The 20864-nt window shown below is 44.2% G+C and overlaps 1 protein-coding gene across 4 annotated transcripts; it reads left to right on the forward strand.

The window, feature by feature from the left end:
* The first annotated feature begins 8791 nt into the window (after positions 1-8791).
* Positions 8792-19715, forward strand: LOC109572118 (zinc finger protein 883-like). Of its 4 annotated transcripts, XM_019978660.2 has the most exons (4): positions 8792-9056; positions 12839-12877; positions 14619-14745; positions 16064-19715. In XM_019978660.2, the coding sequence occupies exons 1-4, from the start codon at positions 9042-9044 to the stop codon at positions 17446-17448; spliced, it is 1566 nt and encodes a 521-aa protein (XP_019834219.2). In that variant the 5' UTR covers positions 8792-9041; the 3' UTR covers positions 17449-19715. The 4 variants fall into 4 exon arrangements, with proteins under 4 accessions (XP_019834219.2, XP_070627978.1, XP_070627977.1 ...); XM_070771877.1 differs by lacking the exon at positions 8792-9056 and having other exon boundaries at positions 12855-12877; positions 14619-15873; XM_070771876.1 differs by lacking the exons at positions 8792-9056; positions 12839-12877 and adding an exon at positions 15275-15873 and having other exon boundaries at positions 14613-14745.
* The last annotated feature ends 1149 nt before the right edge of the window (positions 19716-20864 follow it).

Raw genomic sequence — 20864 nt, forward strand, 5'->3', positions numbered from 1 at the left:
CAAAGAGACAACAGCATATTATAATGATATTCTGTGTGCACTCCTATAATCAGCTATGTTGTCGCTTTTCAGATACCGGTAGACTTGAAATGGAACTGGACCCTCTGGGTCTTTCCTGAAACAGACTCCTCTGCCCAACTCCATATCCTTTGCCTGCCTCTTGTCTATAAAAAAGAATTGTAGCCCCTAGGCCTTCCTGAGTCAGGAAAGAGACAGGCCCAAGGAGAGTCTCCTCATGAATAAATAGGCAGAAGGCAAAGCCACCAACTTGATCTCCACCGCAGTGGGAAGCTATGCAGCACAACTAAAGAGTAGTCCTGGCTCACTGCAGCTGGAGAAAAGGCTGTGCAGCAAGCAAGACCCAGCACAGCCAGAAACAAATCAATACAGTTATATATATATATATGGCAGCAGAAATAATTCTAGGTGAGAGTAACTGTGACATGTAAAAAAAAAAAAATTAAAATCTTAGCCAAGTTTAAGCTAGAGGTAGTGAAGTCTGAAAAGCCAGAAAATGAAACTGAAGCTGTGGCTTCATCTCCAAGATGTGCTTCTATTTCATACTCTGCCACCTTCTCTGTGTGTGCAGCAATGTTCCTGTTTCCTAAGATTCTATATTTGTATGTTTAGCATTCATTTATGGCAAAGCCAACCTAATAACTTATTTCTCTTGCAAGTCAGCTTTCACAGGCTCACAAACATATTACATGTTTAATATTAATATTACATATTCTAAGCACTCCTCATACAAACACTGACATGTGGTTTTTTTTTTTTTTAATCCCTGCTGAATTAGTGATGTATCCACCTAGGCTCAGATGATAAAGAATCTACCTGCAATGCAGGAGACCCGGGTTTGATCCCTAGGTTGGGAAGATCCCCTGGAGAAGGAAATGGCAACCTACTCCCATATTGTTGTCTGGAGAATTCCGTGGACAGAGGAGCCTGGCAAACTACAGTCCATGGTGTCGCAAAGAGTTGGACATGACTGAGTGACTAACATTTTCACGTTCACTTAGGTAATCCATGCTTCTTCAGTCTCAAAGGCACTGTAAAAATTAAGTAACCTCAGTTAGTGAAAGTGTTATTTGCTCAGTCATGTGCAACTCTTTGCAACCCCATGGACCACATCCTGCCAGGTTCCTCTGTCCATGGTATTTCCTAGGCAAGAATACTGGAGTGGGTAGGTGCCGGGGTCCAGCCCCGGTGGATCCAGGGAATTCGAAGCGGGGATGGCGTCGGCGAGGATCAGGAAACAACCGTTTAATTAAACTGTAATTAAGGATATAAACAGTAATAGAATAAGGATAACTCAGTGAGGAAATTCAGGGGAGAAAAGAGGCTGAATAATTCAGCCAGAAGGTGAGATGGGGAGACCAAGTTTCGGTGAACAAGGCCCGCACTTTATTTTCCAAAGTAGTTTTTATACCCTAAGTTATGCATAGAGGATAATGGGGGAAGGGGTAGAGTCATGCAGTAAGCCAGGCTTTCTTCCTGCAAACTTATCATATGCAAAAGCTTAGGTGATTTGCATCATCTTCTGGCCTGGAGGCCTGTTAACATTTTAAGACCCTTTCTTCAGAAAACTTATTTTTCTCTAAAGGTGATTGGTCAGGCGCCACCCTCCAAAAGCATTAGATAAAGTTGCATTCCTATAGGGCAAAGGTGTGGTGGGCTATAACAAGAAAAAGAATTAACTCAAGGGTCCAAGGTTACAAACATTAAAGCTACTACTTAAACCAATTATATTAATCAATACACTGCCAGGGACACAGCAGGTAAGGGATATGGAAACTTAGCAGCAAACATTGGCCCAACAAGTGAAAATCCCTTCACCAATACAATTTCTAATCAATCCTTTAACTGCTCAAAGGAATCTGTATTTAGACAGTTTAGAACATCTCATGCCTCTCACAGTTGGGAGGCTCTGAGCAATCACATGTGGCCCGAAAAACCTATTCAGGCAGGCTAGAGGACTTCCAAAGGAGTTTGTAGGTTGAAACACTGTCACACCCAGGAATTATTAACTGGAGCTGTAAGCTAACTCTTTTCTCAGAGAGAGGTAGTGGGGGACAGCCCCCCGTAAAGTCAGAGGTGTAGGTGAAAGCACAAAGCAGAAAGTAGGCAGACTCTGGTTTTGGGGGTAGATGCTCGAGAATTCCCAGGGGGACTCCTGAGGCTCCATCCCGCCTTTGTGTATGCCGAGCCTCCTTCCTCATGACCTTTGTCAGGGGTGGAGCTCCTCACGCTGGCTCCAGGCAGTGATAGAATTCCAGTTGAGCTATTCCAGATCCTGAAAGATGATGCTGTGGAAAGTGCTGCACTCAATATGCAATATGCAGTTAGTACACAATATGCCAGCTCCCGGCAGGTAGGCATTCCTTTCTCCAGGGGATCTTCCCCACCCAGGAATCAAACCCAGGTCTCCTGCAATGCAGGCAGATTCTTTACCATCTGAGCCATCAGGGAAGCAATCTCCATGAAGGAAAAGTAAAAATAAGATGAATTCCTTAGGAAAAGAACATAGAAGATGGACCAGTCTAACAGGAACCCGAAATAAAACGGAGTCGGGAGGGACTTTCCTCCCATCCCTGCATGCAGCTCCACTGTTGCCTTCTTGACTCTAAAGTGTTTTAAGTGCAATGCTGACCCCCTTCTATCCTTCGCCAAGAGGAGCCCAGACCCTCTACAGCAGGGCTGCTGGATCAAGCAGACAGGGCTCAGGGGCCAATCCAGAAAGGCCAGCAAGGGCCTCTCCCAATAATCTCGAGGGCCAAATATAGGGACAAGTCCCAGTGCTGACGACCTGAGCAGTAGAAATAGCTGGAGGCTCTCCCACATGATCTTGAACCTTCTCCATGACTGGGCCTTGAGGGTAGTTGACATGCACCATTCACTTAGTAGAGTTCAGAACTCTCCCATCACAGTTATTTTATTTATTAAATTTACTGACCCGTTGGCACAGCTTGCAGGATTTTAATTCCCCAACTAGGGATCGAACCTGTGGCCCCTGCAGTGCTAGTGTGGAGTCCTAATCACTAGAATTCCACTAAGAAATTCCCTAGATATTTTTAAAAGAAAAAAAGTTTTCTTGGGACTTCCCTGGTGGTCCAGAGGTTAAGAATCCACCTCGCAACCAAAGGGATACCAGTTCGATTCCTAGTCCCGGAAGGTCCCATGTGCCATGGAGCAACTAAGCCCCTGAGTCACAACTGCTGGAGCCTGAGCACTCTACAGCCCATGCTCTGAAACAAGAGAGAAGCCACTGCAGCGAGAAGCACAGTGAGAAGCTGGTATACCGCAATAGAGAGCAGCCCCTGCTCACCGCAACTAGAGAAAGCCAGGGTGGAGCAATGAAGACACACCGCAGCCAAAAATTTAAGTAAACAAATAAGATAAACCTTAAACAAAGTTTTCTTTTCTCCCTCTTCCTGAATAAATGGTAAAATTAGAAGTCTTTATCACTGCCTTTCCTTTGGAACCATATCTAAAAGAGAGTACCTTGCCCTATACTGGTCTACGCTGGTGGTTCAATTGTCCTGTATTGCTGTTTTGTATATGCTGCATTTTTTACTTACTTATGGCAAAGGCTACTGTTCATGGGGTTCTCGAGGCAAGAATATTGAAGTTGTTTGCCATTCCCTTCTTCAGAATACTTTCCAATTGTGGTGCTGGAGAAGACTCTTGAGAGTCCCTTGGACAGCAAGGAGACCAAACCAATCTATCCTAAAGGAAATCAACCCTGAATATTCATTGGAAGGACTAATGCTGAAGCTCCAATACTTTGGCCACCTGATCGAGACCCGGGTTCAGTCCTTGGGTCAGGAAGATGCCCTGTAGAAGAGAATGGCTACCCACTCCAGTATTCTTGCCTGAAGCATCCCATGGACAGAGGAGCCTGGCAGGCTACAGTCCATGTGGTCGCAGAGTCAGACACGAGTGAGCGACTGACACAAAAAACAAACCCCCCACTCAGGTGGCGGATGCTGATTACTTGATGCCTACAATAATATTCCCAAAACATCACCCAGCTATCTCAACACCAACCAGTTAGAAGGAAGTCCACAAGCTGCACGCCTCAACCCAAATGTTGCCTCCAAACACCATTGCCTAAAATCCATCAGGAAGTCTGGGTCTTTTGAGCTAGAGCTGCCTGTTCTCCTCACTTGATGTCCCACAATTAACAATGTACTCTCATTCACCACAACTCGGTTAGTAGATTGGCTTTGCTGTAAAGCAAACGAGTAAATGCAAGTTCAGTTGGACAGCAGACACTAGATGTTTTAAAAATTCTGCCACTGCACTTGCCTGGTGGCTCAGTGGATAAGAATCTGCCTGCCAATGCAGGGGAGAGGGCTTTGATCCTTGGTCCAGGAAGATCCCACATTATGGGGAGCAGCTAAGCCGGTGCGCCTCAGCTATTGAATCCACATCCTGCAAGGATGGAAGCCCGCGCCACCTAGAGCCTGTGCTCTGCAACAAGAGAAGCCACCGCAATGAGAAGCCCAAGCACTGAAACGGAGAGTAGTCCTTACTCACTGCAGCTAGGAAAAGCCCACGCACAGCAAAGAAGAGCCAGTGGAACCAAAAATTTAAAAATAAAGTTGTTAAAAAAAAATTCTGCCCATAGGCTCGCAGTCTCAAGATTCTCCCTTGTAAGTATGCAGACATTTCCAGTTCCAATCAATCCTTGCTTTACTGGCACCCTTACTTCATGACAGCTCCAATTACAATTTTTCACAATTTATTGAAAAAATCATGGCCTTCCTTTTTTTTTTTTTGCATCCCCAAATTTCTCCATTTTGTAGTCTAGGGAAACATGATTCTAATGTTTCTCAAAACTGTGTCTTCCAGGCTGCAGTCCTAACAAACCCCCAATAAATGTCTCTTTCTACCAATCAGGTATTTTTTTCCTGAAATTTTGGTTAACACTCATTGCACAGAAGTCTTATGTAATGGAATATCTTATCATTAAGTTTGTGCTGTTTATCACTTTGACCAAAAGGTCGGACTCAAGAAGAAAGAGGTTCTTGGTCTCGTTGGGTATTGAGCCTATACAGCCAAAGTAGTGCTTGGAATGGAATACGCAATTTAATCAGTGTTTGTCAACGAGGGTACAAATATGATGCTATGGATTCCGTTTGCTTTCAGCATTCTGGCAAATCAATCTGCTCTCTCCACATCTCCCTTCAAGCTGGTATTGTTTCGTATAAAAAAAAAAACACAAAGATTATTATTAATTGTTTATTAAATAAATAAACAAACAATAAATCACAATTTAGAGAGCCAGATTCACAGACTAGCCAAGTTCCTGTGTCACTACATGCTCAGCTTCATTTTCTCACTCTCAGTCTTCAGTGTCCCTTTAAGCTTCACTAAGACCCTAACTTTGTGGACATGGCCAAGAGGTATTTTGGCCAGAACTTTGAATAACTGATGATTGGTTTCAACATCTTCAACATTTACAGATATTTTCCTGAGGTAATCTCAACTCTATGCATGGTCTCTGTGCTTGCAGGTGAAATTATATTGACTCCCCAGAAAGGAAAGAGGATCATGAAATTGCAAGGCTTTATCTCAGGGTTCAATTGCTCCTGTCCCAAATAAGCTATGACCGTAACCATGGAGTCACTTTCCAGGCAGGAAGTGACATGTTATAAGTCACTCTTCTTTTCAGATAGGTAGATTTTAGCTTCTAGACAAGAACTGCTGCTGCTGCTAAGTCACTTCTGTCGTGTCTGACTCTGTGTGACCCCATAGATGGCAGCCTACTAGGCTCCTCCGTCCCTGGGATTCTCCAGGCAAGAACGCTGGAGTGGGTTACCATTTCCTTCTCCAATGCATGAAAGTGAAAAGTGAAAGTGAAGTTGCTCAGTCGTGTCTGACTCTCCACGACCCCATGGACTGCAGCCTACCAGGCTCCTCCATCCATGGGAGTTTCCAGGCAAGAGTACTGGAGTGGGTTGCCATTGCCTTCTCCAAGAAAAGAACTGGATATGTATTAAAATGTGGAGTCTGAAATATGTGTCAGTTCCTGAATAGGACACACCATCACTAAACCTACGTTTTTTTCTGAAGGAACCAAAGACACGGCACATGGTCCACCTGCTTCTAGTTGCCCCACATCCCTCCTCTGTCTTGTTCACCATGGCCCTGTCTGGAGTCTTAGGTTTTTTGACTATGACCTAACACAGAGACACTCATAAACTGTAGCCAACAAGTTAGGCTACATTTATATGAAAAACAATAAGACAGTGTTTATTGGACTCCAGCTATGGATGGATGCACTTTGTCTGAGTGACAACCTGGTATCATATCACCACTTAGTTTGGCCAGTTTTGTTGTAGTTTAGTCGCTAAGATACCTCCGACTTTGCAACCCCATGGCCTGTAGCCCGGCAGGCTCCTCTGTCCATGGGATTTCTCCAGGCAAGAATACTGGAGTGGGTTGCCATTTCCCTCCTGGATGGGATAAGGGATAGAACCCTGGGTTCCCATATTGGCAGGTGGATTTTTTTTTTTTTTTTACTACCAGCACCACCTGGGAAGCTTTGGGGACCGTCTTAAAATTTCTTTCTTTCTAATCAAAGAGGACACTAATAGATGGAGAAATATACCATGTTCATGGATTGGAAGAATCAATATAGTGAAAATGAGTATACTACCCAAAGCAATTTATAGATTCAATGTAATCCCTATCAAGCTACCAACAGTATTCTTCACAGAGCTAGAACAAATAATTTCACAATTTGTATGGAAATACAAAAAACCTCAAATAGCCAAAGCAATCTTGAGAAAGAAGAATGGAACTGGAGGAATCAACCTACCTGACTTCAGGCTGTACTACAAAGCCACAGTTATCAAGACAGTATGGTACTGGCACAAAGACAGAAACATAGATCAATGGAACAAAATAGAAAGCCCAGAGATAAATCCATGCACATATGGACACCTTATCTTTGACAAAGGAGGCAAAAATATACAATGGATTAAAGACAATCTCTTTAACAAGTGGTGCTGGGAAAACTGGTCAACCACTTGTAAAAGAATGAAACTAGAACACTTTCTAACACCATACACAAAAATAAACTCAAAAGGGATTAAAGATCTAAACATAAGACCAGAAACTATAAAACTCCTAGAGGAGAACATAGGCAAAACACTCTCTGACATACATCACAGCAGGATCCTCTATGACCCACCTCCCAGAATATCGAAAATAAAAGCAAAAATAAACAAATGGGACCTAAATAACCTTAAAAGCTTCTGCACATCAAAGGAAACTATCAGCAAGGTGAAAAGACAGCCTTCAGAATGGGAGAAAATAATAGCAAATGAAGCAACTGACAAACAACTAATCTCAAAAATATACAAGCAACTCCTACAGCTCAACTCCAGAAAAATAAATGACCCAATCAAAAAATGGGCCAAAGAACTAAATAGACATTTCTCCGAAGAAGACATACAGATGGCTAACAAACACATGAAAAGATGCTCAACATCACTCATTATCAGAGAAATGCAAATCAAGACCACTATGAGGTACCATTTCACACCAGTCAGAATGGCTGTGATCCAAAAGTCTACAAATAATAAATGTTGGAGAGGGTGTGGAGAAAAGGGAACCCTCTTACACTGTTGGTGGGAATGCAAACTAGTACAGCCACTATAGAGAACAGTGTGGAGATTCCTTAAAAAACTGGAAATAGAACTGCCTTATGATCCAGCAATCCCACTGCTGGGCATACACACTGAGGAAACCAGAAGGGAAAGAGACACGTGTACCCCAATGTTCATCGCAGCACTGTTTATAATAGCCAGGACATGGAAGCAACCTAGATGTCCATCAGCAGATGAATGGATAAGAAAGCAGTGGTACATATACACAATGGAGTATTACTCAGCCATTAAAAAGAATTCATTTGAATCAGTTCTAATGAGGTGGATGAAACTGGAGCCTATTATACAGAGTGAAGTAAGCCAGAAGGAAAAACACCAATACAGTATACTAACGCATATATATGGAATTTAGAAAGATGGTAACAATAACCCTGTGTACGAGACAGCAAAAGAGACACTGATGTATGGAACAGTCTTGTGGACTCTGTGGGAGAGGGAGAGGGTGGGAAGATTTGGGAGAATGGCATTGAAACATGTAAAATATCATGTATGAAACGAGATGCCAGTCCAGGTTCAATGCACGATACTGGATGCTTGGGGCTAGTGCACTGGGACGACCCAGAGGGATGGTATGGGGAGGGAGGAGGGAGGAGGGTTCAGGATGGGGAGCACATGTATACCTGTGATGGATTCATTTTGATATTTGGCAAAACTAATACAATTATGTAAAGTTTAAAAATAAAATAAAATTTAAAAAAATTTCTTTCTTTCTTTCTTTTTTAAAAAAGTAAAAGAAGGCTAATTCAGAGAGAGACACACTCCATTGACAGAGTGGGCCATCTCAGAAGGCACGAGAGGCCAAACATCTCAAATATTACTGTCACTATACTTCTATGTGATCAGCACAGACTATGTTTCATGGAAATCTGGGTGCAACCCCTTTAAAAAGCGTGTAACTGCCCCAGTCTTCGCAGCCTGGGGACTTCACTGCAACCCTACTGGTGAGGCGGGACAATTCTCCCGAATTGGGGAACACTACCTCTTGCCAGCGACGGGAGCGCTATGAACTACATTACCCTAAAGGCACCGCGCGAGGCGCCAAGGACAATGGACCAATGAAGACTCAGGACAGAGACACTTCCGTTCTAGAGAACGGTCTCTGGGTGGACCTTCCTGTGTGGGTCCCCGGCGACATATTGTAATTCAGATTGGTTCACGGTTGGTGTACTTCCTAACGCTGAGCCGGCCTGAAACCTGGGAGCTGGAAGGCCGCTGTGCCTGCTATTCCGAGGCGAGTCTCAGGCTCGGCGTGGGCGCCATCCGACCTGACTCTCTCTCTGGGTCGGGACGGGGTCTCGGGACGGGGTCTGCAGAGCCCGACCCCGCCTTCGCCAACGGACTTCTTTGGCTGCAGCCACATTGATGGTTCCGATTCAGGTGAATCCTGCGTCCTCCGGGCCCTCCCCCTGTTCTTTTTATCCTGAGTTATCTTTGTTCTTATTAGTGTCTCCTTACTAACGTCTTATATGTATATTTATTCGTGCCCCCCAAACCTTGACTTTCCGATTTTAAAATATGACCTGCGTGGGGGAAAAAAACAGAGAACTTACTCGTGCAGTTGAATACGCAGATCTAAAATTAGTATCCGTTAACCGCCTGAGAGAAAAAATACGCGTTATCAACAGGACCCCAGGAAGCCGCCTATGTGCTTAGACGCTTCAGTCGTGCCCTTGAGACCGCATGGACTGTAGCCCGCCAAGCTCCTCTGTCCATGGGGATTCTCCAGGCAAGAATACTGGAGTGGGTTGCCACGCCCTCTCGCAGGGGAATCTTCTCAAGCCAGGGATTAAACCCCGGTCTCCCACATTGCAGGCGGATTCTTTACCATTTGAGCCACCAGGGAAGCCCAAAACATACCCATGCCCCCAAAGTTAAGGTATTGTCTATTGTTATTTAAAGTAAGGGTTTCCTTGCTTTTCTCAATAGTTTTGCCAACTATGTGGGAAATATGCGACGGCTGTAGTTTAGTTTCGCTCCTTCGTTTTAAAACTTAGTGAATGGAATCATATAAGGCTTCCCTGGTGGCTCAGACGGTGAAGTGTCTGCCCACAGTGAGGCAGTCCCAGGTTCGATTCCCTGGGTCGGGAAAATCCTCTGGAGAAGGAAATGGCAACCCACTCCAGAACCCTTGCTTGGAAAATCCCATGGCCGGAGGAACGTGGTAGGCTGCAGTCCATGCGGTCCCAAAGAGACGGACACGACTGATGGTTTCTTGACAGTTTTGCCAACTATGTGGGAAATATGCGACGGCTGTAGTTTAGTTTCGCTCCTTCGTTTTAAAACTTAGTGAATGGAATCATAAAAGTATTACGATGTCTTTTTCTTCATTTGCAAAATATGATGTGACTTTACCCATGTTTCTCATGCTAGGTTGTTGTTTAGTTGCTAAGTCGTTTCCGACTCTTTGTGACGCTGTGGACTGCAGCATGCCAGGCTTCCCTGTCCTTCATTGTCTCCTGGAGTTTGCCCAAATTCATGTCCATTGGGATACCCTCCCTCATGCAGAGTAGCCAGTCATTTTCCTTTCTGTGTAGTTTTTGTAGATATGAATATACAAGTAAATGTCTTTATATTCTTCTGTTGAAGGCTTTCCTCGGTGTATTTGTTGTTGATGGTGGTGGTGTTTGTTTTAGTCCGAGACGTCTGTAAATAGTGGTAGTGTAGGCACACTTGCCCTGTGTTCTGGGAAGATACATTAAGCGCACATCTGTTTAGTTTCTATGTTAACATTTTTATTGTATTTAAATTAACATTTCCGCTTACTGAATTTGTTTTCCTCCGTACTACTAATTTTAACTTAGTTCTTTGAATGAAATTATTAAACTGTTTCATAGTTATATTTTGATACACACTTATGCCGTATATAAACTTTTGTTTTACAGTCTACACACACACATAGACTGTTTTAGTATTTTAAAAGATTGTGCTTTTCCAGTAATATTTATTTCACTGTTAAATAGTTTTCCTCTGGTGATGTTGTAAGGGAAAATTATTGAAATATTTTATTAAATACCTGTCTTACGTGGGCTTTGGCCTTATCATTATAAGGATATATCATTATATATAATATATATAATATCATTATATTATCATTATCCTTATCATTATAAGGATTAAAAAATTATAATGCTTCAAAACCATAACAGGACGTTAAGAACTCCAGAAGATATTTCCATGTTTCTATAATGAGGATGACAAGAGGTCAGGTCCTATCGCTTATATGCTTTCTCTTAAGTTTAAAGAGTCCAAAATGAGGTCCAGTCATCACCAGATGCTGGAGGCAAAGCACTTTTCCTCTGATTTAAGGAACAACCCCTTTATCAGAGATTCATTTTGCATGCATAGTCAGTACATGGTGGTTCTGTTCTCTACTACAGGAGAGAAGAGCATGTAAGAAATTACAGATAATCTGTCTGAATATTTATGGAAAAGTTTTAACATCAAAGAATATGGATAAATAGGAAAAATACCTGTTCTTGAATTATACTATATAATGTTATAATAATTTCAAACCAGAATTTAATCTGGATTATGTAAACTGGAATTTTATATACAACAATAACTTTTAATATAACCAGAATAAAATTTGAAAAGGACATATAAGAACTGGTCAGCTGTTAGAGCCAGCCACAAGTGATAGGAAGAGAAACATGTATTATTGGCAGGGGAAACAGAAAGGGGACTCAAATGGGAGTGTCAGAAACAGACCTAACATAAAATGGAGTAAGTTTTGGTATTTGTGGCTCAGTGTTATAAAGTGCTATGTGACCTGCCACCAGCGTTTCCTCACCAGTACAGTCCCTTATTCTTCTGGCTCGCTGGGTTGCAATCACACTAGCCTCGAGGGTGCTACTCAGACACACCAGGCTGGACTCTGATGGGGAGGCTTTGCACTTGATTATACCACTGTTGAAAAACCTTTTCTCAAGTTATCCACATTGCTGGGGTCCAGCCCCGTGGATCCAGGGAATTCGAAGCGGGGACGGCATCGGCGAGGATCAGGAAACAATTGCTTAATTAAATGTTAATTAAGGATATAAAGAGTGGTTAAATAAGGATAGCTCAGTGAGGAAATTCAGTGGAGAAAAGAGGCTGAATAATTCAGCCAGAAGGTGAGATGGGGAGACCAAGTTTTGGTTAACAAGGCCCGCACTTTATTTTCCAAAGTAGTTTTTATACCTTAAGTTATGCATAGAGGATAATGGGGGAAGGGGTAGAGTCATGCAGCAAGCCAGGCTTTCTTCCTGAAAACTTATCATATGCAAAAGTTTAGGTGATTTGCATCATCTTCTGGCCTGGAGGCCTGTTAACATTTTAAGACCCTTTCTTCAGAAAACTTATTTTTCTCTAAAGGTGATTAGTCAGGCGCCACCCTCCAAAAGCATTAAAGTTGCATTCCTATAGGGCAAAGGTGTGGTGGGCTGTAACAAGTAACAGAATTAACTCAAGGGTCCAAGGTTACAAACATTAAAGCTACTACTTACACCAATTATATTAATTAGTACACCGCCGGGGACACAGCAGGTAAGGGATATGGAAACTTAGCAGCAAACATTGGCCCGACAAGTGAAAAACCCTTCACCAATACAATTTCTAATCAATCTTTTAACTGCTCAAAGGAATCTGTATTTAGACAGTTTAGAACATCTCATGGCTCTCACAGTTGGGAGGCTCTGAGCAATCACATGTGGCCCGAAAAACCTATTCGGGCAGGCTAGAGGACTTCCAAAGGAGTTTGTAGGTTGAAACACTATCACACCCAGGAACTTTATTAACTGGAGCTGTAAGTTAACTCTTTTTTCAGAGAGAGGTAGTGGGGGACAGCCCCCCGTAAAGTCAGAGGTGTAGGTGAGAGCACAAAGCAGAAAGTAGGCAGACTCTGGTTTTGGGGGTGGATGCTCGAGAATTTCCAGGGGGACTCCTGAGGCTCCATCCCGCCTTTGCGTATGCCCAGCCTCCTTCCTCGTGACCTTTGCCACGGGCGGAGCTCGCTCCCGGCACCACATGACTTTTTGGCACAACTGCATAGCATTTTCTGCCCTCTTTTACATGGCTTTAGTTTTCCCTTAGGTCTGCCTGAAATATTGAATGGTTCACTCATTAATCTTTTGTCTGTTGCTGATGGGTATTAAAGTTACACGGCCCTTCTCTTCCCACAGGTTCCACATTCAGAAGAACCGCGTATGGACCCTTCCCTGGTGAGTGTCTGGTGTCCTGGATGTCTTTTGCTGCCACTTTTCCTGGACTTGATGCCTGGTTTCCAAGCCCAAGCCAAAGGTTCCATCGGGAGATTCACATGTTTGGCAGCCAGTGGCCTAAATGTGAAAGCTTGTCTTAGGTACTGGGGGAAATCCACACAAATGCTTGAGGATGCAACTGAGCTGAGTGTGTTTTAGGACTTGTAAGTCTCTCTTAATGCCTGGTGAAGACAGAGAGCAAGAGGGCCAGAGTCGGGCCTAGAATGACGCTTTGCTGAGCAGCTGTGCTCTCAGAAGTCTGTTCAGAGTGACGGCAGCCGTGGAGTATTTGGGAGAGAGAAGAAGAGTGATCTGACTTCGGTTTTAAGAGGCTCCCTCTTAAGTGCAGAGTGCAGAACAGACTAGGGGAGGGAAAGACGAGGAGATAATCAAGGAAGCTGTTGCAGTCATCCAGATGAGCACTGGTTGTGACTGGACAGAGGGGTGGATATGGAGGTAGGAGAAATACCTGGCTTCAGATTTTTACAAGTAGGGCTGACCAGATTTTCTAAAATGGAGGGGTCGTACATAACACCAGTTTATTCCCTTTGCATCTGGAAGGGTGGAAGTTGCATTAACTGATTCAAGGAAGTCAGTGATAGCAGTCGTTTTCACTGAGAATATTAGGAATTGGGTTTTGGCCCTGATGAATCTCAGATGATGTTCCAATGACTCTCAAATACAGGAGACAAATGGGTGGTTGAACATGCAGCTCTAGAGGGCCAGGGAGGCTTCAGGATGCAATTATGGGACAAGGGAACAGGGGGCTGTTACAAAGGTCATCAGCGGGAAGGTGTGTGGGGGGGGTCAGCAGGTGGCCCAGGTTTTCATGGGAGAGTGGCTGTGAAATTGATGCACAGGGAAAGCAGAAATGGAGATGAAGTGATAGCAGAGTCAGGCTGGTGCTTGCTTCTCTTTCTGTGCAGTTACCAGGCTTTTGTGGTGGAACTTGGGGAGTTGGTGACAGGATGTCATGTGAATTTCTGTAAGGTGTGTCAAGTAGGCGTGGATTTTGAATGGCTGTTATGTGGACAAAGATTGGAATTGGTAAGGGGACATAATGTGCAGTATAGAAATGGACCCTTACCAGGGGTTTTCAGGTCTGCATGTTGTGACTGAGGCTGGAACTAGGATCAAGGCCTGGTGAGGAAGAACAGGGCTGGTGAGCTGCCAGTGGAGAGTTGGGCTTTGGTGGGATTCCGTTGCGTTGAATGGGTTTTCAGGTGTCATGTGCAGAAAGATGCATGAGGAGACAGGAGACACGACAGTTTTGTGGTCCAGGTGCTAGTGTTGGGGGTCAGATGTATGAGGTGGTCCAGTGGGTGACACAGATGTGGGGAAGGTGTGTGAACAGTCCCAGTGCCCTCATTCCAGGAGGTTAAGAGAGGAGTATGAGCCCAAGTTGCTGGCATCTGGGGTGCATCACCCTGGGAACTGTCAGGCTGTTGTCTTGCAGGAGAGGGAGTAGGCCCTGCGTCCCAGGCCCACAGCGTAGAAGACATCTGTCTGCAGATGTGCGTGTTGTTCCTGGGGTTGGAGCTAGTGCTCAAGAAAACATGAAGAGTTTTGGGTACCACTGCCCTCTTAAGTTGGGTCGCTGGGGAGGATGATGACCCCGGAGTGAGTTTGGACTAGGCTGGGGGTACTTATGGGGTCCTGGGGAGACAGGCTGCTTATGCACACTCTGTTCCCATCATCACAGGGCCCTGTGACCTTTGAGGATGTGGCTGTGTACTTTTCCCAGGAGGAATGGAGGATCCTTGATGAGACCCAGAGACGCCTGTACAGCTATGTCATGCTGGAGACCTTTGCACTGGTTGCGTCCTTGGGTAAGGCCCTCACCCCTGTCCCAGCGTCCTGGGCAGGTCTCTGACTTTCCACTTTTCTCCAAGGCAAGTTGATTCGTCTCACAGCTGGACAGTAGGCACCTCTCTATTATTGCTTCCCTGTCCTCTGTGCTGTGGGTGCCAAGGCTGAGTGAGTGTGTGGACCAACTCCTTTCACAGGTAGCCCCAGTGCCAGCGGCTCTGAAGTTTTCCTAGTGAAGGCTTTCTGAGCCCAAAGACTTGGAATGAGTTCTGTGGGTTCTCAGCCACTCCCTGCTGAGAGGACTCTGTAGACCCCTGCACATTTGTGCTCCAGGCTCTTCCCCCTTCCAGCTGACATTTCCTTGGCCCTCACTGTACTAGCAATTGTTGGGACCCAACATAGTCACTATTTCTGGGGTTCACCTGGCTATTTCTATGATACCCCCTCAAAGATTTTTTATGTGATAGTGTCTGTTTCCTGAGATTATTTTGGAATTAATTGCCCCCGTGGGCCAGTACTGACCACTCACCTGTCCTGTCTTTCCCTTAGGACTTGCATCTTCTAGGTCCTATGTTGTTGTCCCGCTGGAGCTGGGAGGAGAACCCTGGGTACAGGACAGAGTGGACATGACTCCAGGCACAGCAAGAGGGGCTCAGAGTGGGCCTGGCCTTGGTGATTGGCATCAGGGGGAGGAAGTGATGTCATGGCTGGATTCAGACCATATCAGGAACGTGTCCTGTGCGCAACACTATTTCGGTGCCAAGGCCAGTGACTGTGAACCTCATTACTCTCTCTCCTCCCCATTCCCGACACTTTGCTCTTTCCGTCATACCTACTCTGACATTGCGCCCAGGATTATCCCCCACCTCTCTGCCTTCTACTCCTTGGTGGTCCTCTCCATCTTCACTTCTCTGCTTTTCAATATTGGCCTACACCTAACATGTCATGAGGCCTGCACTTATCCTCAAAACGGTCCTTGAACACCAGCTACTCAGTAACAGTTGGATTTTCCTGGGTCTGAATACAGCTCTGCACACAGCACACATGTGTTCCCAGCAGCCAAGGCCCTGGTGAAAACCGTTCCCGGAGGAGTGAGTTGTGGACCCCTGGTTCCCTGTGTTCTGCACCCCATCCTTGTGTCTTGCCTGGTGAGTTGTCCGTTTTGTGATGTGTAGAGGCCCTGTCCACACAGCAGCCCTTTCCTAACCTGCTCCCACCTCCCTTGTCCTGAAAATAATCCCATGGATTTGTTCTTTCTGTGTCAGACATGTATTGTGATGGGGCTCCCTACTTCTACCAAGATCTACATGAAATTCACCCCCATTTCTTTGCTTTCAGGTTGTTGGCAGAGAGCAGAGATGAAGGAGAAAACTTCTGAGCAGAATGCTTCTGTAGAAGTGCCACAGATAATTACTTCAAAGACAGACCTGTCCATCCAGAAGGCCTATCCCTGGGAGATGGGTAACCTGGATGTAGAAGGTGGTCTGCATCTCACTGAGGACCTGAGAGTAAACCCTATCCAGACACTGTGTAGGGCAGGTGTGAAATTTCAGCAGCACAGTGGAGAGAAACTCTTTAGAAGAGACATGGGGAAGGCCTTTATGAAGACTCGTATTGTTCATACAACCAAGAAGTCTTTCCCATGCCAGGAGCCTGGGAAGGGTTTCCCTGTTAGCTCTGACCTTCTCCAGTACCAGGTCACTCCACAAGGGGACACTGAGTGTGTGGAGGCCTCTCACAATGGACTGAGGCCCTATAAGTGCAGTGCATGTGGGAAAACCTTCTGCCGCAAGTACAGGCTTGCTGAGCACCAGAGAGTCCACACTGGAGAGAGACCTTATGAATGCAGTGAATGTGGGAAAACCTTCAGCTATAAACACATACTTGTTCAGCACCGGAGAGTCCACACTGGAGAAAGGCCTTTCAAGTGCAGGGAATGTGGGAAAGCTTTTAGCAACAGACCCACACTTGCTAGGCACCGGCGAATTCACACTGGAGAAAAGCCTTATGAGTGTAGTGAATGTGGGAAATTGTTTAGCCAAAGCTCCAGCCTTAATGAACATCAGAGAATTCACACTGGATCACGGCCTTATAAATGCAATGAATGTGGAAAATTCTTTACATCCAACTCCAATCTAGTTAAACACAGGCGGGTTCACACAGGCACAAAGCCTTATGAGTGCAGTGAATGTGGGAAATTTTTTAACCAAAGTCCCAGCCTCATTAAACATCAGAGAATCCACACTGGGGAAAGGCCATATGAATGTAGTGAATGTGGAAAACTTTTTAGCCAAAGCTGTACTCTCATCAAGCACCAGAGAGTTCACACTGGAGCAAGGCCTTATAAATGCACTGAATGCGGAAAACTTTTTAGCCAAAGCTTTGGCCTCACTCAACACCAGAGAATTCATACTGGAGAAAGACCATATGAGTGCACTGAATGCGGAGAATTATTTAGCCAAAGCACCCAGCTTACTCAACACCGAAAAATTCACACCAGAGCAGGGCCTCTCGAGTGCAGCAGGTGTGGGGAAGTCTTTAGTCAAAGGTCTACTCTGATTGAGCACCAGAAACATCACAGCCCAGATAGACCCTATGAGTGCAGTGAGTGTAAGAAAGCTTTCAGCCGAAGGTCTAGCCTCCTTCGTCACCAGAAAGTTCATACTGGGCAAAGACCTTCAAATGAGATGAGCAGAGAATCAAATAATGAACTGTCTCCTTAGCTAATACATCTTACTGAGTAGGCTCTGTGAGGGACTCATCAACTGGAAGTTTTTGTTTTTTTTTTTTCAACTGGAAGTTGAATGCCACCCATCTGCACAGCCCTAGTGTGGAGATTACCTGTGGGTACCTGATTCGTTGGAAGCTTTTAAGGAGCTATGCTGTACTTTCTAATCTGCCCATGGCCCTTCCCAAACTTCATGTCACTGTGAGTTTCTGTGGTAAAAATCATCTTACTTCTACCAACTGGTGGTCATCTCAGTGTGATCAGGGTTGGTAGACTTTTGTGCTCATGCATTCTATGGAGGAAAGCTTGAGTAGCCTGAGCACTTGGATGTTATTCTCTTATGTCTGACTGACTAGAACATTGGCTTAACCAGCTTTGACCAAGGTGACCCAGTCTGCGTTCTGCTGGGGGCTTGTTTACCCTCTTCAGTGGCATTATTTCATGTCATGCTCAGAATAGGTTTTTCCAGCTGTGCGTCACCTGTTTGGGAACTCCGTAGTCCTCAGTGAGGACAGTGTCATGGCAGAGAGTAGTTTTCATTGCAGTTTTGGTCTAATTTGCATTGTTGTCCAAGGCCTCCTGGGGTAGACTGCAGGGTTTTGTTGTGATCTGAATGTCATACTTTTTGGTTTCAGAGGTCACCCTGAGATGAGAGGGCAGCCATGAGAACCACCAGTGATTTTTGGAAGAGCATGAATGTTCTGTTTTCATATGGCATGTCACATCATCCCCCCAGTACTGGTCAAGGGAAGAAGTTCTGTAGGTCCAGCTGGAACAGAGCCATGTACCATAATGTCCACAACATGGCAGGCTGGTGTTGCTGAGTGTTAGATTACAGACATTGAGTGGGAACCATACTTGGTACAGAAGACACTCGGGATTAATAGCTCCTGAGAGACTAGCAAAGAAGGAATGCGCCTTTTCTAAAGTTTCATCCACAAATGTAACTGGTTGTTTAGGAGATTTTTTAAAGAAATTCTCCAGATCTACAGAGCCACTTCCTCCTGAGCCTCCAGTCAGTCAGACTGAATAATGGAAAGGTTTTAGGATCCTCATAGCATCTGCAGATTGTTTATCTCAAGGCCATTGCTGCACAGTTGTGGAGGAAAAAGAGAGGGAGAGTGAGAATCCTGTAGTCCAGGCATGTGATTTTTTAGGACCCAGGCAGAGTTCCTGGAGAACTCAAGTGGAAACACCTTCCATTGCTCCTGTCTTCATTGCTACTGGGACCCAGTGCCTTGCATGAGACATGGAGAGGTGATGTAGTTAATGTGTTGGTTTCCAGAGTTCTACTTTTCTAAAAAGGAGATTCAGATTTTTATGTGAAGCCAATTTTTATTTAAACTTAATTGAGCTGTATAGTTGGTAAGCAGTGGACTGAATATACTTAAAATGTATAGCGTGGTAACTTCTACTATGTGTAAAATCACAGAACCACCATAATAACAAACATCCATTATTCCCACATCTACCTTTTGCAATCTCCCTGGGTTCCCAGGCAACTGGGATTCAATTTACTTTATTTCACATTCTATTAGTTTTCTAGAATTTTAATGTCATTGGAATGTTAATGTGTTTACTTTTGTATTTGCCTTTTCCTTTCATGGTACATAATTACCTTGAGAATTATCCATATTGCAGATATGAATAGTTGTGTTTTTGTTTGTTTTTGCCATGGCACAAGGTTTTGGGATCTTAGTTCCCCAAGCAGGGATTGAACCCAGGCCCTCAGTGGTGAAAGCACAGAGACCACTGGGGAATTCCCTGATAGTTAATTTTTTTAATTCCTGAAAAATACACTGTTTGGATATACTAACCTGTTGACTGTTTATCCACTTATCTGTTAATGGATGAATGGGATTTTGCGCTTTGTTTCCAGCTTGGCTATCACAGAAAGTTTACTGTGAACATGTACATCAATTTTCTTAAATGAATATATGGTTTCATATTCTAAAGTGAATGATTACCCTTTTGGATTTCCATCAACAGTATTGGGAGCATTCCAACTCCCCTATATTCCTCACCTGTACTTGTTCGGTATGGTCAGAATATTAAATACTACCTATTTTCAAAGTGTGTATTTACCTCACTATTGCCTGATGGTCTATCTGGTTGAACATTTTTAATGTGTTCACCTGCCAAGTGCATGTCTTTGATAAAATATTTATAATAGTTATTTACCATCTGGTAGTGAATTTTGGCTGATATTTCCTTTTTTGTGAATAACTAAGAAGACAATAAAAGAAATGTGTTAGAACTTGACTTTTCTTCAGTTCAACTTGGCTGGGTGGAATGAATGTTTGTGGTATTCCCCATATATAGTCCTCATTATTAACTCATTCTGCACTACTTTCTAAAGTCTCAAAAATTTATAAAACAGCAAATTGACTCCTGATTGTAGTGTCTGCCAATTTTCCTGATACAAATACTCCAAACTGGCAATTTCCAGCTGTGAATATGAGGTTGTTACCAAACCAGGTAACGTTTCCAGAGGCGCACAAGCCAGAAACGGAGACACCAAGACTTAAGTGAGGGGGCAACTGGAACCTGCCAACGTGGTTCCTCTTGGAGTCTGTCACATTATGCCATCTTCCTTTGCTAGTCTTCATCTGTATCCTTTTCACTGTAATAAACTGTAGCCATTGAGATCTTAAGTTTAACTTTTTATTTCCTCTATAACAAATAAGTTTCTCTAGAACGATGTATTTTTCCCAATTTCACTAACTACATAATCATTGTTAATGACTTTTTGTAATATTCAAGTATTATTAATGTGGAATTTAGCACAGGATTTAGGTAAGAGGAGAAAAGAAAAGGGATAGATTTTTGGATAGGGAGGTTAAACTCAACAGGGGAACTAGTTTCTGAGGTGGCGCGAGTGGTAAAAAACCCGCCTGCCAATGCAGGAGACATGGGTTTGATCCCTGTGTCGGGAAGATCCCCTAGAGGGCATGGCAACCCGCTCCAGTATTCTTGACTGGGGAATTCCCATGGACAGAGGAGCCTAGTGGGCTACAGTCCATAAGGTCAGACACTACTGAAGCAACTTAGCATGCACACACACTTAGCATGCACACTACCTTTTCCCAACAATTCTCTTAAAACTCCAAATGCCAGTTACCTCTGAAGATCGACCCGAGCTGTGAGTCACATGCAGAAAATTGTAGAATTTAAACCTTGGACCTGAGCTGAATTAAAACATATAACTAAAGATTCTCTTCAACCCAAGTAAGACCGGCAGTAGTTATTTAAAAATTTAGAATTCTTTAGGGTACATCTAAGGTCATCTAATTTATACAACTTGTATACATGTTGGTTGGAACATAAGGCGCTAAGCTTGTGTGATAAGGCGACAAAAGCTGGTTGGGAACTGATCAGGATCAACAGGAGGTTCTCTCCACGAAAACCCTG

Source organism: Bos indicus, chromosome 18 (assembly GCF_029378745.1).
Source record: "Bos indicus isolate NIAB-ARS_2022 breed Sahiwal x Tharparkar chromosome 18, NIAB-ARS_B.indTharparkar_mat_pri_1.0, whole genome shotgun sequence".
NCBI lineage: Eukaryota > Metazoa > Chordata > Mammalia > Artiodactyla > Bovidae > Bos > Bos indicus.